Below are 18,095 nucleotides of genomic sequence, written 5' to 3'. Positions count from 1 at the left end.
CTTCCTACTTTGCTCTCTGGCTTCCTTTGATTTTTTTCCCTGGATTAGTCTGCGATCATGATTACATAGTATAGATAATGTAGGTTTAGGTAATAAAGCAATAATTAATTTTTTATAAGGGTAAAGTTGAAAGTGATGACAATTATTCACCTCAAAACCTCCACCTCTCCTTTATAGTATAGATATTGATCAATATTCAACATTTGACAAATATTTTGCCAGCTAATAGTCTGAGTATTATTGGTTGTGGTTTTTGAGGGTGAAGGACTCATTTTATTCTTCTAATAGCACATAACAGTCTGCTTGATGATATCATACGTTTTTGAGCTTGATTCTCGCGTATAATTTTTGTATGTTAAAAAAAAATTATTGTCCTTGTGGGATCTACTACTTATGGTTATTGATTTGACAACTCAAAAGAATTGACCTTCTGGGATCTACTACATTGAGGTCTTTCTTCTTTTTTTTTTTTTTGGAAATGTTAGCTTTTGTATTTATGATATCAAAACTGTACAGTAATTGGACAAAGGTCCAAATTTACGAAAGGTGCATCTTAGCACAAGAGAGCGAAGTCATTCCATTCTTCATCTTGAAATATGCCCAGGGCATGTTCACTAAGAAATCTACTAGTATCCATATTTTCATTTCTTGTACAAACCAAGGAGCACTTTGAGAACACAGAGCTAAAGGACTGGATATCATCTATTAATGTTGCACATCTAGCTTCAGGGCAGATTCTTTGCTGGAGGCCTTTGACCAACACTTTGTTGCTTATCCGCACCTGTACCTTCACATTGAAGTCTTTCATTCAATCAAAAAGTTGGATACATAATTTGTAGTAGGTACCCCCGACCTTAGGTTCCTTCATGAACATTTTGCTAAAAACAATGAAAAAAATGATTTGTGTGCAATCATGTACGTCCAGTACTCCTATCGTTAAGCATTATTATGGTTTTATTGACATGATAAAAAGTTAATTTAAATTTCAGCTCAATTATTTAACAAACAACTTTTCTATAGAGAACGTTATTATCATTACATAGTAATCACTATTTTTGTGCACTAAAAACTGAGATTGTTGCTTAAAATTTAGTTCATTTGTACCTTTGATAATTGAATCACCTAAGCAACTTAGCATGTTATATTACATTTGAATAGAAAAGCAAGTTGATTGTTACATTTTTTTTAATTCTTTTGAGAGCAGAGCATTGTTTTTTAGGTTTATCTATATTTACCTCTGTAACATAAGTGAAAAAACGCTCCATAGGAAGAAATTCAAGTTAATTTAGGACAATAAGATTCCTATTCAAACTCATGAATGAAGTTTTATCCACCTTGTTACCAGCTATAACTATAAATAAAATACTTTTGATTGATGGAATTGAACTCAAATGCGTGCACAATATAACGAAAAGTCTTACCATAATTAATTACTGTGTTTAGGTTTCAATGAGGCTACCTTGAAATGATCAAAATTCAATGCTACAACCCCAAACTTTGAAGATGTTATTTTATTACCAAGAAAATTTATGCAAAAATCGATTTGAGAGCTTGAAGTGCGAGGGTATCTATGAAGTCTAAGGTAGTCATTGTCGTTAATTTTTTTTTATATGCATTTTGATTTTCTTGCATTGATAGCAAGATATAGGCAAACATATCGAGCGGATGTCCTAGTACATATGCACTATGTAAAATACCAACGAGAACTTTAATTTGCCATAGCAACATGAAGAGCTCAATCACACATAAGCATATAATGCTCAAGGAGACATGCATGTTTAAGCACCAGAAGAGTTGGTGACATTTGCTTATGCAGCAGTTGCTTGAATTTGGTTGAATAATCATTTTTCTTGTAGAAATTAGGGAAAATTTCATAAACCTCCCCTAAGGCTTCTAATAGTCTCACTTGCCTCCCCTGAAGTTTGCAAAATATCGGTTACCTCTCCCTCTTAGATTATTGGGCCCTAATTGTGACATCAAGGGTGGTGAATTGATAGAAATACCCTCATAACTTATCATCTATTCCAAATTTATTTTGACATAATTAGTTAAGCCAATAATACATAAATTAACTAACTTAATTAAAATTTGGATGCAAAATTAATTCCTAATTTCGGTTTAGGGAAAGAGCACAAAAAAAAGTGCCCTTTTGATGATTGATGTGACAATGAGAGCTACAGTGATCAGTGATCGATTACTTTGGTGAGAAATAGTTAGTTCAACTTATAACTTTTTTTTTTGGGAAAATCATTCAAGACGTCCCTCACATTTTGTAAAATAACTTTTTTTGTCCCTTACTTTTAAAAGTGTAATTTTACGTCCTTTACAAATTCACATTGATTAATTTTGGTCCCCATCTAGATTTTTAACTAGTTTTTTACCGGAATCTACCACGTGTCTTGCACATGATCATTTTTTAGGGGTAAAATTGTCAAACACATTTCACATAATCTGATCCATAGTCCCTCGCATTTAATAAAATAAATTTTTTTCGTCCCTTACATTTCATAAAATAAATTTTTTCATCCCTCACATTTTGCAAAATAAAAATTTTCATCCCTCATTGATCATGTGTACAACAATCTTTTCTTATTTTTGAAAACTCATATATATATATTTATTTGATTTCACCTGAATAGTACAAATAACATGTAATATGTCTCTATTTAATTTCATCTAAATAAGCTAATTGTAGTTGTAGATTAAATCAAATACAGATATATTACATGCTATTCGTATTGTTCAGGTGATTTCAGGTGAAATCATATTGTTCGTAAATAAATATATACGTGGGTGTAAAAAAAAAAAAAGAAACTATTCGTACACATGATCAATGAGAGATGAAAATATTCATTTTGTGAAATGTGAGGGACGAAAAAATCAAATTATGTGAAATTTGATTTGACAAATTTGCCCCTCAAAAATGATCACGTGCAAGGCACGTGGTAGATGCCGACCAAAAACTAGTCAAAAATCTAGATGGGAATCAAATTTGACCAATGTGATTTTGTAAGGGACGTAAAATTATATTTTTAAAAGTGAGGGATGAAAAAAGTCATTTTGTAAAATATGAGGAACGTTTTGAACGATTTTCCCTTTTTTTTGCTTTTACCTTTGCTCAGCAACCACTCAACAAGATGCATTATCATATGTTGCAGTTTTATTTTGCAATTATATAGAGAAGTAGGCAAGAGTAGTGTTGCTTTTTACCGTTAGAAGCTGTTGCATAAAGAGCCGTAGGCTTCTAGCTTCCAAAATGTACTAGTAACCTTGCCTTTCCCATCAGTTTCAAATACACCTCTTGAAAATTCCATTGTTGTTATATGGCAGTGTACTATTCAGCATAAATTAAATCACCAATGACAATCTCAAAGGCAGAGGTGGAATGAAGTTTTTTTTTCTCTCTCTTAATACATATTTTATATTGTTTGTCCATTTGAATTGGGTTAGATTTGACACTACCTACTTAGTTTTAGGGGAGGTAGTTGATATTTTGCAAACCTCTGGGGAGGCGAGTGAGATTGTTAGAAATCTCAGGGGAGGTTTCTGAAATTATCCCTAGAAATTATGTAGGATATCAGGTTTTGGAAAGCCAACACAATCATAAAGGCTTCGTTGCGAATGGAGTTGGCATGAGTTTGCATATTTTGAATCATTACACAGACAAATTTAGCTGGTGCAAGAGTCCTCTCATCGATCCATCCCCAACACCATCTTTGGTCCAAAAATTTTATGTGCCACTCATTCAGCAAAATTATACATCTTTCAATTGAGTTGTAGGTAATATATCACTAGGCAATAAACAATACTATCATCCTTTGCAGTTGTACAAGAGTTTGGCCAGTACTATTTTTGTGGTAAAAATATAAAAATTGCAGTAGCAATTGTACATTGAGGGAAAGCAAGGGAGGTCAAGCCAACTATGGCAAACTCTTCTAACAAATACAATGAAATCTCACTCAGAAACTGTGTATAAAACTCTCTGACAAACTACTATTGCGACACACATTGTTAAACTATGAATACGCCACTATCAACATGGCTAGATAGAAGTCAAAACCAACTTCCACTTTAGAAAGATGAATTCACCTAGATTAGGAAATGGGGCCTCTCCAATTGTGTAAACTAACACAACTTCAGTGTAAATATGTATAATTTTGGTGTAAAGGTGAATTTTGTACTACATTGATGTAAAACTCATGACTACATCAAAATTATGCTAGTTTATATCAAGTTATATTAATTTATAGGGATAATTGCAGAAACCTCCCCTGAGGTTTCTGACATTTACACTGACCTCCCCTGTAGTTTGAAAAATTACACTGACCTCCCCTGAGGTTACTAATCCTTTGCAAATTCTGTCCAAACGATTAAAATATTGTTTTAGGGAGTGAAATTAGAATTTCGTACCAAATTTGTCCTTTGTACTACATGTCCAATGAATAGCAAAGTACTACAAATCAATTAACAATTAATAAACTTTAAGGAGTATAGTTTATAGGCAAATACGCATTACCTATTTAAAGTCCCGGCTCTTTATGGGTATTTTACTTTCAAACATTTAATTTAATACAAATACTTACACTCAATTACAGATTTATATTTACTTTCAAATATTTCATTTTTGTTAAATACAAAAACTACCAATCTCTCTTCCGTAAAAATATTAATATAACACTTTTTCAATTTTAGTTACAAACATTTATGTATTTAACATGAATTAAATGATTCAGAATAAAATGCCCATAAAGAGCCAATATTTTACTCATGTGATGGATAAAAGCCATAAAGAATTAATACTTTATGGGCCATTTCTTTTTTTAAAAAAATATTTAATTTATATTAAATAAATAACCTACCGATTTCCTTTTTGCAAGAATATTACTGTAACACTTTTTGAATTTTACTTACAAACATTGATATATTTATCATAAATTAAATATTTGAAAGTAAAATACCCGTAAAGAGCCGGTACTTTAAATGAGTAATACGTGTTTGCCCCATAAAGAGTCGGTAACTATTTAAAGTACCAGTTCTTTACGGGTATTTTACTTTCAAACATTTAATTTAATACAAATATTTGCGCTCAAATACAGATTTGTATTTACTTTCAAATATTTAATTTTTGTTAAATACAAAACCTACTAATCTCTCTTCCGTAAAAATATTAATATAACACTTTTTCAATTTTAGTTACAAACATTTATGTATTTAACATAAATTAAATGATTCAGAATAAAATGCACATAAAGAGCGAATACTTTACTCATGTAATGGATGAAAGCCATAAAAAATTAATACTTTATGGGCCATTGCTTTTTTTTTAAAAAAAATTAATTTATATTAAATAAATAACCTACCGATTTCCTTTTAGCAAGAATATTACTGTAATACTTTTTGAATTTTACTTACAAATATTGATATATTTATCATAAATTTAATGTTTGAAAATAAAATACCCGTAAAGAGCCGGTACTTTAAATGAGTAATGCGTGTTTACCCATAAATTATACTCCTTAAAGTTTATTAATTGTTAATTGATTTATAGTACTTTGTCATTCATTGGACATGTAGCACAAAGGGCAAATCTGGTACAAAATTCTAATTTCACTCCCTAAAATAATATTTTAATCGTTTGGACTAAATTTGCAAAAGATTAGTAACCTCAGGGGAGGTCAGTGTAATTTTTCAAACCACAGGGGATGTTAGTGCAAATGTCAGAAACCTCAGGGGAGGTTTATGCAATTATCCCTAATTTATATGACTGGATGAAAGGACAAAAATTAAACTGGAGAGACTCCATATCCGATTAGGAAATGCAGCATCTCGCCAATTAAAGAACGAGTAGCACCTCTTTGTAAGAAAGATCAATGGTCTCTATTCAAATTCAGAAACATCTAATGGCTTAGAAGAAGCCAACTGAATGTCCACCAGACAAATAGACTAATATGCCATTAGTGATTGTAAAAGCAAGGGCAAAATTGAAATCAAAGAGGATCAGACAACATATGCAATCACTATTAATAAAATTAAGTATACCGAAGTCCAATGTTTTTTTTCTCTGTGACAGAGGAAGTACTCCCTCCGTCCCGAAAAGTTTGTCACTTTTCGGGAATTGGAATATTTTTCAATAGTAGACAAGAAGAAGAGATAGCTGTCTGTAATTCCTAAATTATCCCTGCCAAGCTGTCTAAATTTTGCCTATAGTGGTGCGGATGAAGTTATTCAAACTAGTCAACACTTTGGGCCCACTACATTATTAAAGCTACACTAACTTTTTGCTTATTTTGCACTGCACGCGCTAGTAAACATTGGCTAGCATCAACCACGCACTTCAAAGCGTGTCTTGTTCTTTTGACAATTTATGCTGGACCCACATATTTAAAGGTAGTGTCAGAAGGGTAAAATTAGAAGAAGGAGAAAAATTCATTTGCCATTTTAGGTATGTGACAAATATTTTGGGACAGACCAAAATGAAAAACATGACAGTTTCAATGGGACGGAGGGAGTATTTACTTTTGAACGTATTGATGGTCAACTTCTTTATATCTACCTTGTCTATAAAAAGAAAGAGAGGTTACTGTCGCAACATCTTTTTTTGTCTAGTCTCTTATTTTGACAAGTGTCAATTTATATTTGTAGTTAAATTTTTACTCGACTATTTTTTTTTTGTTAGTTAAAAGTCATAGGGTTATTATCACTTTACCCCCTTAACATTCGGTGCCACTATCAATTTCCCTCTTAACGTTATCTTTTAGTCGTTTACCCCCAAGACTAACGATCAAACTTAACGGAGTTTGTTAATTAAAGTAAAAAGACAAGTTTAGCCCTTAAATTTATTATCATTTTATCCCCATAAACTATAGTTTCATTATCAATTTACCCCATAGAATTATTTTTTAGACAATTTATCTTACCATGAAACCAATTTAGCAAGTTAAAAAACTTTAGAAGAAAGTACCCTCCTCTTTGTATAATAAAAATAATAAAAAATTTAGAATGACTCTTCTTCTCTTTAGTATCAAGAAAAAAAGTGAAAGCATTAATTTCTTTCTTCTTGGCAATCTTATTAATATTAAAAAATAGAAAGATTGGAAAGGGAAGGGAGAGGGGAAGAGAGATAGAGAGAGAGAGAGCTCAATTCTTTTTTAAGAAAATACAAATAAGAAAGAATTAAATACTTTTATTATTTTAAAATTATTTCACTTTACTGTTTATCACCATATTTCAATTCTAATCCCAACAACCTTAAATTAATACGATAATGTTAGACTTTTTTTTTTCTTTGTAAAGTCTAATTTTTTGTCTCCTTCTTTCCTATCTCCTTTTCTTTTCATAGTGTTAATAAGTGTGAAAAAAGAAATTTGAGAAAATCCTTTTATTTTTATATTTTTGGATCTCTTAAAGTAAAAAAAAAGAAGAATAATCATTCTAAATTTTTTATTTTAATTATATATATAAGGGTAAATATATTTAAATTTTTTTTACCAAAGTAGTTAGATTAACAATGAAGTAAAATGCCAAGAAAATAATGTTAGGAATTAAATCAATTATATCACTATAATTTAAAGGAATAAAGTAATAATAACAGTGTAGTAATGCTATAGAATAAAAGGGTATTTTCGTCCAAAATTTCTTAACATGTTGAGTTGAATTACTTATGGGGTGAAATGACTAAAAGATAACGTTAGGAGGTAAACTGATAGTAATGATATAGTTTAAGGGAGTAAAGTGATAATAACCCTTAATAATTGATCACCAAAGGTTAGATGTTGGGGATAAATGGGCGGTAAGTAGTTGGGCTCCCCAAGGTTAACACAGTATTTACTTCTTTTCATTTCTGAAAACATGTAGAGAAACTAGTGACCCAATCCTCTCCGACCTCAACCCAATTAGAATTTTTTTTTTAAGGGAGTCCGGTGAACCATCACTAGTTTAGACGGGTGCCCATGCACCCGCTAGCGAAAACATTTCCAGGAAAGCTTGAATGTTAGAATGCAGGGCAAAAGATTTGATTTCTTGACTTACACCCAAGTAGAGCTTTGAAACTCTTTTAATGGTCAACTATTCTAAGAGTGGTTGGTTTGCCATGACAATTATCCAACTTACTCCTATTCTTAGTCTATGAAGGGAGTTTAAAGAGACTTGCATGGAAGTTGGGATGAACCACCCAATTAAATGAAAGGATACTTACCGAGGGGGACGAGCTGGTGACTAGGATATGAAAATGTTTCAAGTCCAAATCAGGAATTGACAAAAAAGAAAAACGACTATTTATATTAGGCTTTTCGTTGTATGTTCTATCTCTATCACCAGATTTGAGGATTTTAACAAGTCTCTAAGAAATATTGCCATAGTTCTAGTAAGTATACAGGAAAAAAACTCGAGCAAATTATCTCCATAACTGGAAGTGTGCGTCTCTAGTTTACATTTGAACGATGATTCCCAGCTACACCAGTCTAATCAAAGCCCTGCCAAACTCTTGAAGAAAATTAAAGCAAAGTGGTTTGACTTCCAATCTGCAACAAGTAATTCCACAAACCACAAGAAGTCAATAAGTCATGTCTTACGAGATACCACTCATACTATCAAAGTGGCTTGACTTCCAATGTGCAAAAAGTAGTTCCACAAACCACAAGAAGTCAAGAAGTCATGTCTTACGAGAGACCACTCATACTATCTATATATTCCTCTACTTTCTGCCATGTTTGTCCACAAGAAGTTTGCATGCATATACTTGCAAAATTACACTTCTACAACTCCAATGGGTCTATTCTTTAATGCTATCTTAATTTCTGTTTTAGCTCTGTCATTAGCATTTGTATCATCCTCGAAAAGCACTGATAGTTTGACTACAGGATCATCACTTTCTTCTGAAGATGTTCTGATTTCAAAACCGCATGGAAATTTCACGGCGGGATTTTTCAGTGTTGGCGAGAATGCGTATTGCTTTAGTATATGGTTTACTGAGCTATATGATCATGGAAATTACACCATTGTCTGGATGGCCAATAGGGACCGACCGGTTAATGGAAAAAATTCCAGGCTTTCCCTGCTCAAGTCTGGCAGTCTTGTGCTGACAGATGCAGGGCAATTTACTGTTTGGACAAGTAGCACGCAATCAAGGTCTTCTCTTCAATTGCAACTCCATGAAAATGGCAATCTTATGCTGAGCAATATAGAGGGCGGAAATCTTTGGCAAAGCTTTAACTCGCCAACAAACACGCTTCTTCCAGGGCAGTCGCTCACCCAAAACTCTGTTATCTTCCAGAAGCCTGACAAATTATTCTTCTGGATTCTACAAGTTATACTTTGGTGATGATAACGTCCTTAGTCTATTGTACCAGGGTCCTCAAACAGCAGGTATTTCATGGCCTGACCCATGGAAACATAGTTGGGACAACGGGAGGTACCCTTATAACAACAGTAAGGTTGCCACTCTTGATTCATGGGGGAGATTCCAGTCATCAGATCAGTTTGACATTATTACTGTTGATTATGGTCCAGGCATACAAAGAAGATTGACCATGGATTTTGATGGCAATGTCCGGGTCTACAGTCTTGATATGGCAAGTCGAAATTGGAAAGTTACGTGGCAATCCACACTGCAACCATGCAAAGTTCATGGCATATGTGGAGAAAATAGTTTGTGCACTTACGCCCATGAGACCGGAAGAAAATGCACTTGTGCACCTGGATACAAAATCAAAAGCCAGAAAGATTGGGCTTATGGATGCGAACCAGATTTCCAACTGCCATGCAATGACAGTAATGCATCAGGTTTTCTTCTTCTCCAAAATGTTGAATTTTATGGCTATGATATTGGTTTCTTTAGTAATTCCACGCTTGATAATTGTCAAAATTTATGCCTCAACTATTGCAGTTGTAAAGGCTTCGAATTCAAATTTGATAAAGATAAAGGCTATTATAATTGTTACCCTAAGGCCAGTTTGTTCAATGGTCATCGTTCAAGTGGTTTTGATTTCCCAATTTATCTAAGATTGCCCCAATCTACTATAACCTCATTTGATCAAAAGTCTCTTCAAGAAACCAACTTAAAGTGCACAGTCGATGTTGCTTCACTCGACCGAGCATACCAGAAAAAATGTCAACATGGGTGGGTGAAGTCATCCTTGTGGTGCACTTTGGTAGTTGGGACTTTTGAGATCATCTGTTTCTTCACTTACTTGTTCAAAACCCAACGAGGATCTAGTGCAAGAGTACAGGGTTACACTCAGGTTGCAACAGGATTCAGGAAATTCACTTTTGCTGAGTTGAAAAAGGCATCAAGAAACTTCAGCACAGAAATAGGACGAGGAGGGGGAGGCATTGTGTATAAAGGCGTGTTGACAGATAATCAAGTTGCTGCCATCAAGTGTCTCAATGAAGCCAACCAGGGAGAAGCTGAATTTCTTGCAGAGTTGAGTACTATTGGCAAGTTGAACCACATGAATTTGATTGAGATATGGGGATATTGTGTTGAAGGTAAGCACAGGCTATTGGTTTATGAGTACATGGAGCATGGTTCTCTAGCAAAAAATCTGCATTCTGACAGACTTGACTGGAAAAAGAGGTATGATATTGCTCTTGGTACAGCCAAAGGACTTGCTTACTTGCATGAAGAGTGCTTAGAGTGGGTTTTGCACTGTGATGTGAAGCCTCAAAACATACTTTTGGATTCGAATTACCAGCCAAAGGTGGCAGATTTTGGCCTGTCCAAACTATTGAACAGAGGTGGAACAGATGAATCAACGTTTTCTAGGATAAGGGGAACTAAAGGCTACATAGCCCCTGAATGGGTTTTCAATCTTCCCATAACCTCCAAAGTTGATGTTTATAGTTATGGAATTGTTGTGCTGGAATTATTAACCGGAAGAAGCCCAGTTGGAGGCCATTCTATGGAGGAAAACACCAGTGTGATGGAGCCAAGAAGACTAGTTACGTGGGTGAAGGAGAAAACGCACGAAGCTAATGGAAGAGCATCACCAGCAGCAATTGCAAAAATTGTAGACCCTGCTATAAATGCTGAATTTGATATGGCAAGAGTGGAACTTCTTGTTCAAGTTGCTCTCCAATGCGTAGAGGAAGACAAAGATGCAAGACCAACAATGAACCAGGTGGTGGACATGTTGCTGCATCAAGAAAGTGATGAATATTAGGATGCATCTCGCATACTCTTCAATGAGTTGTGATAATCTTAAATTGCTCACTAATATATGTGTTACAATTAGATTTTTTATGTTCATGAAATTTATATGTTTCCAGCATACTGTTGTGAACGACTATTAAAAGTACGAAATATTTGTCTTTCAATGAATTCAAGGCAAATAATAGTAATTTACTTTAAATTACAAAGCAATCCTCTTATTGTTGAATAATAGAAAGAATTGTGGTTTTGGCCCAAATGTTTGGGGCCTGAGCATTTTAGTTCATAAAGTTTAGATGAAAGTAAATGTGGTCCCAATATTTTAAACACATTTAATCCCATTAACTGATTTTTTGTTAATTGCTGTCCAAATCTATTCACGTACCATCACATGCTAACAACTAATTTTTCGAACAAATTAAAAAATATATGAAAAAAATATTTGTTAGCCACATTTTTTAATAAGATAGGACTAATTACTCACATGCAATCGTGTTAGCAATAAGTCTTTAGCTAAGAATAAAACATGATTAATTACTCATGTTTCAATCACGTTGCATAGATGAAAGATAAAATGCTTGAAACTAATGGAAGAACATCACCAATGGTGATTGCAAAAAGTGCAAACCTTACCATGAACGTTGAATTTGACATGACAAATATCGAAGTTCTAGTTCGAGTTACTCTCCAATTCGTAGGGAAAGAACAACAATGAGCTAAGTAGTTGACAAGTTACTCCATCAAGAAAGTGAGGAATGTTAGAATGTATTCATATGCTCTTCGATCAGCTGCTATCATCTTGAATTACTGCTAGAATGTGTGTTAAAGTCAGAAATTTTCTATTCATGTAATGTATAAGTTTTCACCTTATTATTGTAAACGAAATATTTGTTTTTCAATGATTTTAACGTAAATAGCAATTTCCTTAAAATACCGCATAATTCTCCTATTGTTCAATAATATCCCTATAAACACCTTATAGATTTATGTAAGACGTAAAATGAATAACAAAGTACCTCTACTGTTTTTTTTCTTTAAGGAAATACCTCTACTTAACCCCTAGTGATATGAATAAAGATGCCTTTCAGAATGTGTTTGACTCTGAATACTTACAGAAATTAGGAAGACGTGTTTTTCTTCTCCTAAACATAGATAGGAAGTCAATTAGTTTAAGAAAGAAAGAAATAATTGATTCAAAATTTAATTCATAATTGTACTCTTCATTGTCTAAAGTTCTTTTTGTTCTTTTTACCAAGCTGTATAGAGCATATATAACTGGCTATATTCTCCATTTACAAGAACAAAGGACAAAGAGTAGAATTTTTATTCTTTTTTTATGGATCTTTTATCATTTTCCTTTTTTAATTAATTTTTAATAAATCTATAAATAAATGTCAAACAAATATCGTAACTTACTTTTCAAAGACCATATTATTTATAATGGTTTAGAAATCATCATTACAAACTTTATGCTTGTCAAAAAATTAAAATAAATTGTACATTATTAAAGGGTTATTATCACTTTACCCCCTTAACGTTTGATGCTATTATCAATTTCCCCCTTAACGTTATCTTTTAGTCACTTTACCCCCAAAACTAACGGTCAAACTTAACGGAGTTTGTTAATTAAATTGAAAAGACATATTTAACCCTTAAAATTATTATCACTTTACCCCCATAAACTATAGTCTCATTATCAATTTACCCCCTAGAGTTATTTTTTAGCCAATTTATCCTACCATTAAACCAACATAGTAAGTTAAAAAACTTTAGAAGAAAATACCCTCCTCTTTGTATAATAAAAATAATAAAAAATTTAGAGTGGTTCTTCTCCTTTTTAATATCAAGAAAAAAAAGTCAAAGTATTAATTTGTTTCTTCTTGACAATCTTATTAATATTGAAACAAAATGGAGAGACAGAGAGGGGGAGGGGGAGGGGGAGAGGGAGAGAAAGAGCTCAATTCTTTTTTTAAAAATTACAAATAAGAAAGAATTAAATATTTTTATTATTTTAAAATTATTTCACTATTCTGTTTACTACCAACTTTCAATTCTAATCCCGACAATCTTAAAGTAATACGATAATGTTAGACTTTTCTTTATTTTCTTTCTTTGCAAAATCTAATTTTCTGTCTCCTTCTTTCCTTTCTCTTTTTCTTTTCCTAATATTAATAAGTGTAAAAAAGAAATTTGAGAAAACTCTTTTATTTTTATATTTTTCGATCTCTTAAAGTGAAAAAAAGGAAGAATAACCATTCTAACTTTTTTATTTTTAATTATATATAAAAAATGGTAAATATATTTAAAATTTTTTTATCATACTAGTTAAATTAATGATGGGGTAAAATGTCTAAAAACTAATGTTAGAAACTAAAATAATTGTATCACTATAATCTAAATGAATAAAATGATAATAACAATGTAGTAATGTTATAAAATAAAAGGGTATTTTTGTCCAAAATTTCTTAACATGTTGAGTTGAATTACTTATGGGGGTGAAGTGACTAAAAGATAACGTTAGGGGATAAATTGCTAGTATGATATTGTTTAAAGGGGTAAAGTGATAATATCCCAAAGTCATAAATATCTCTTCTCCCAATTCTTCTTTTCTTCCTGCCTCTACTTTTAACCTTTATCTCCCTCTTTTTTCTTCATCTTTCATTTTTCCCCCTTCAAATTTTTTCTTTATAATTAATTATACTAAAATTATTTTCTTACTATATTTTAGATGATTATTGTTGACCTTGGAGAGATGTCGTAACAATCAATTGATTTATACTGTCACTTCCTATTCCATCAATTTTAACTCTTTAATCTAATATTTTGCTTTTTCTTTTCTTTTTTTCTTCATCCTAATTTTTCTCTGCCTTTCCTCGTTCCGCTCAATCAGTGCATTTTTTCCTTTTTCCTCTATAATTAATTGAATGTATGTTTTTTTTCCACGGGAATGGATATTTCTTTTATTCCATTGTTCAAAAATCATGATTCATGAATCATGATCATCTTTTTTTTTAGGAGAAACATAGACAATAGACCTTTTACCTCCACTACTCCCACTGTTTGGTATATTTCATTTTCTTTTTATTCCTATTCTTCCCTTGTTTCATGCTGCCAAATACGGACTTAACTTTTTTTTTATTAACTGTATTTTTAACTTATTTTTATTGATTGTAATTTATTTAGCCTTTATCATTTTTCTTTTTTAGCCTCTTTATTCTGTTACCTTGGTGTATTTATTTATTTTGGCTTGATCTCCTTGATATTCATTAAGCCTTCCATTGTTTTGGTTCTGCAAATCGATTTTCCTTTTGTGCGGTTTTTCTTAAATCTAAATGCAAAATTTATTTTTTGCAATTTTGATGCTTTAGTTCCTTTTTAATGCATAATTGAATCTTGCACTTCTTTTACTAATTCTTTGGTACTGAATTTTGTACCCTTTTTATGCATTGAAAAGCCTTCCATTCAACTTTCTTGCAAGTTTTATTGTAAATTTGTAGGATAAAAGTTTTTACATGACGGTGTCTTGTTTGAAAAAGAAACAGTGGTGAAATTTTATGCATTTGTAATTATAATAGCATGATACTTGAGTTTTATGAAGCATATATCATTTATGTTAATATTGAACCGATTTTGCATTTCTCATGTGCTTGGTTTTTGAATTTTTTGCTATTATTTGTCCATACAATACAATATATATCTCTATTGCATCACGATAAGCAAGTTCGAGCAAACTTTTGGAATATTCCACTAAAGATAAACTTTTTTAGGCACATTTTTTGACAAATATAATTTCTTTTTATTTGAAAGCAAATTATAGTATAACGAATTGTAGCTATAATTTTATAGATGGGCCTAGATTGTGCTTGCACAGTCTGGTTCCTTCTCATTATTATCATATAGCCAGGAAACATACTAGCAGAAACAATGACAACACAAGGATCTTTTGACAAGTAAGAGTGCATGTGAATGATGGATATATGTTATTTGCAATTCTAGTAATGATTTCATGGCACAGTGAATAGAAGAAATTGTATGGCTCTGAAATTAAATGGCTGGGATTGATGGTTGGATATAACTTTCAATGAGCGACATTATTTGTTGTGATTTTTCATGCTGTCTTAGTATCTACGCTTGTTACTTTAGTATTTATCAATATTGTTAAACTCGGATCAAATAGCGATTTGGCTAAACTATTGAATTAGGGGTTAACTGGTTGGATCAGTTGGATCGTTTTTAAAAAGCTGCTGATGTCAGCCTGATACCATAATTATTTTATATTTTATAAATTTTAAAAATATTAAAATTAAGCTCATTGTTCTATTTGGCCAATCATACAAAATGTTATAAAAATATTAGATTTGCAATCAAATATACACCTAAAAATATATATATAAAAATGTGAATTCATACCTAAAATATGTCCATTCTCCAAGGAAAAAGTAACTAGTGTAATTGGCTTTGTCGTGTTTTACATGATGTCCACCACTTACATCACTTTTTCAGAGAAGGGATCGTACAAAAAATGTTCTGATTTGTCCACAAAAAAATTGGATCAAGTGGATTGAGTAGGATACTGAAGTTCCTCAATGAATATGCACCAGAAACTGATGTAATTTAGTCAATCGACAACCTGCCGACGCTGCCGTATGTCCCATAAGCTAAAATTGTTTATATTTTTCCGGTCTTCCACAATATAAAAGTTAATCTCTTTGGCTCTCCAATACAGAAATTCTACTTTGCTACTGGAAAAGAACTAATAAGGATTTGTGGCACAACCAAATCTTCACTAGCTAGCCATCTCTCCGAATCCATAGTAGGACTTATGACCAATATAGCATTTATGGAGGAAGATCGTTTCTTCTTGGAAAGTCTGAAACTTATAGACAAAAAATGGAAGTTCATTGTTTCACAGCTTTTCAGCGAATGAGTGGCTCATCCAACGTCTGGAAATACTGTGTGCTATTATTTTGTCTTCCCTAGCACTTGCCTTGACTTTATTACCTCTTGGAGCTTCTGAATCAGGTCAGCAACGAATCAGAAATTATCCCTCCATATGTACCACGCTGTTTCTGTGGTATAACTTACAAAGCTTCAGTGTGGCGATAGTCCTAATTTCCTTTTATAATCTAATCAATCAATGAAGCTGTCATAGTACTATGTGTCCCCTTATCCTTCTATTAGCAAATACACCTTTGTTGCATTCTTAAACAGATCTCCTTTTACAAAGTACTAATTTGTTGATGTTCTTGGTGCATGATACATTGGCATGGCTCTATCATACGCTGTTTCAATGAATCTATACCTTGTCGATCGTTTCTGTCAATAGCCAGTGCATACTAGAAAACTGGATTGTCTCAGTGGAAAGGCTAGAACAGTACATGCACATTCAAAGTGAAGCACCAGAAATAATAGAAGGGAATCGACCTCCTGCCAATTGGCCTTTTGTTGGTAAAGTGGAGATGAAAGATTTGAAGGTAAAGTTAAAACTGAATAAGCATTAACCTCCTACTGTTTTCGCACTTGTGATTGAACTATGTTGTACAATATTACAGATACGATATTGCCCAAATACATCACTAGTTCTTCGAGGCATCAGATGTACTTTTGAAGGAGGATACACCGTTGGAATAGTTGGCAGGACAGGTAGTGGGAAATCAACACTTATCAGTGCATTATTTCGCTTAGTAGAGCCTACGGAAGGAGCAATCTTTATAGATGACTTGACCATTTCAACGGTTGGAATTCATGACCTCAGATCACATTTAGCGATCATTCCTCAAGATCCTATGCTTTTTGGTGGGTCAATCAGGTACAATCTAAACCCATTGTCGGAGCATAGTGATCATGACATTCGGGAGGTAAGATTTTGTTGGGAGGTACGGGTTTTTTGAAATAACCACAACACCCAGCGAAAACCTCCCCGGTTCGTTAGAATAGATTAGGAGTGTTAGGCAAGACAAAAATCCAGTAACTAATGGAAGATAAATCAACCCACAAACACAAAAAGAAACAACCACAAGAAGATACAAGAATTTTTACGTGGAAAACCTCTCCAATGTGAAGAGGAAAAATCACGAGGCTCTTGAACCCATCACAAATTACTCCACTATCACCAATTAAAAGTAGAGTACAACTTTCAACAAGTACACAATTGAGATATGGCCTTAAACAATCAACAAAGTCACCAAATCTCAAATAAAAAATAAAAGCTGTGAAAAACTTCACCAGAAAACAGCAGTAGTACAAAATTTATAACTAAAGATTGAACCATTGAAATCCGATCTTCACCGTTCAAAACGTATAACTGGATGTTCTCTACCTTCTGTTAAAATTTCAGGCCAATCAGATGTTGATTACTTTGTTAATCGGGTGATTTACCACAACTACTCAAACCAGAAACTTGCTGAAATTTCTCTGCAAAATTTTCTGCATTTTCCCCACTTTTTCTGCTATAGGAATAAACCAAATTTGACCTGTAAATATGTAGGACAACTCCTTAATGGGCCTAGACAACTACTCATTAATTTTGAACTTTTTCACATAAGTTGGGAGCCCAATAACCCAACAAATCTCCCCTCCTGACTATGTGGAGGAACTTGCCATCCCGGCAAGTGAACAACATCCTTAAAACCTCTATCTTAACAATGACATGATTAGCATATCAGCACCATTGGCATCCGTATATACCTTCTCAAGTTCAATCAATTTCTCATCCAACACATCATGTAACTAAAGATCTCACATTAATATGTTTAGATTTGGAATGAAAAGTTGGATGCTTTCCAAGATGAATTGCACTTTGACTATCACAAAGCAACCTATACCTCTCTTGAGAGCAACAATGGGTCTGTTTGGAACCTGAGTTTTTTAAGAGTTTGTCTAAAACTTTACTGTAGTGCACTGTAGAAGTTTTTTAAAAAATTTTGTAGAAATTTTTGTAAGGTGAAAA

At 32.8% G+C, this 18,095-nt stretch overlaps 1 protein-coding gene and 1 pseudogene across 1 annotated transcript; both read left to right on the top strand.

Moving 5' to 3' along the window:
- The first annotated feature begins 8,764 nt into the window (after nucleotides 1-8,764).
- LOC113737429 (putative receptor protein kinase ZmPK1) lies at nucleotides 8,765-11,159 on the top strand (annotated as a pseudogene).
- Nucleotides 11,160-16,524: 5,365 nt separating this feature from the next.
- LOC140038430 (ABC transporter C family member 10-like) lies at nucleotides 16,525-17,519 on the top strand. Its single transcript, XM_072083785.1, has 3 exons — nucleotides 16,525-16,620; nucleotides 16,699-17,004; nucleotides 17,484-17,519. The coding sequence occupies exons 1-3, from the start codon at nucleotides 16,525-16,527 to the stop codon at nucleotides 17,517-17,519; spliced, it is 438 nt and encodes a 145-aa protein (XP_071939886.1).
- The last annotated feature ends 576 nt before the right edge of the window (nucleotides 17,520-18,095 follow it).

Source organism: Coffea arabica, chromosome 3e, assembly GCF_036785885.1.
Source record: "Coffea arabica cultivar ET-39 chromosome 3e, Coffea Arabica ET-39 HiFi, whole genome shotgun sequence".
In the NCBI taxonomy this organism is placed as follows: Eukaryota; Viridiplantae; Streptophyta; class Magnoliopsida; order Gentianales; family Rubiaceae; genus Coffea; species Coffea arabica.
The sequence above is the reverse complement of the archived record's forward strand: the minus strand, read 5'-3'. Positions and strand labels throughout refer to the sequence as shown.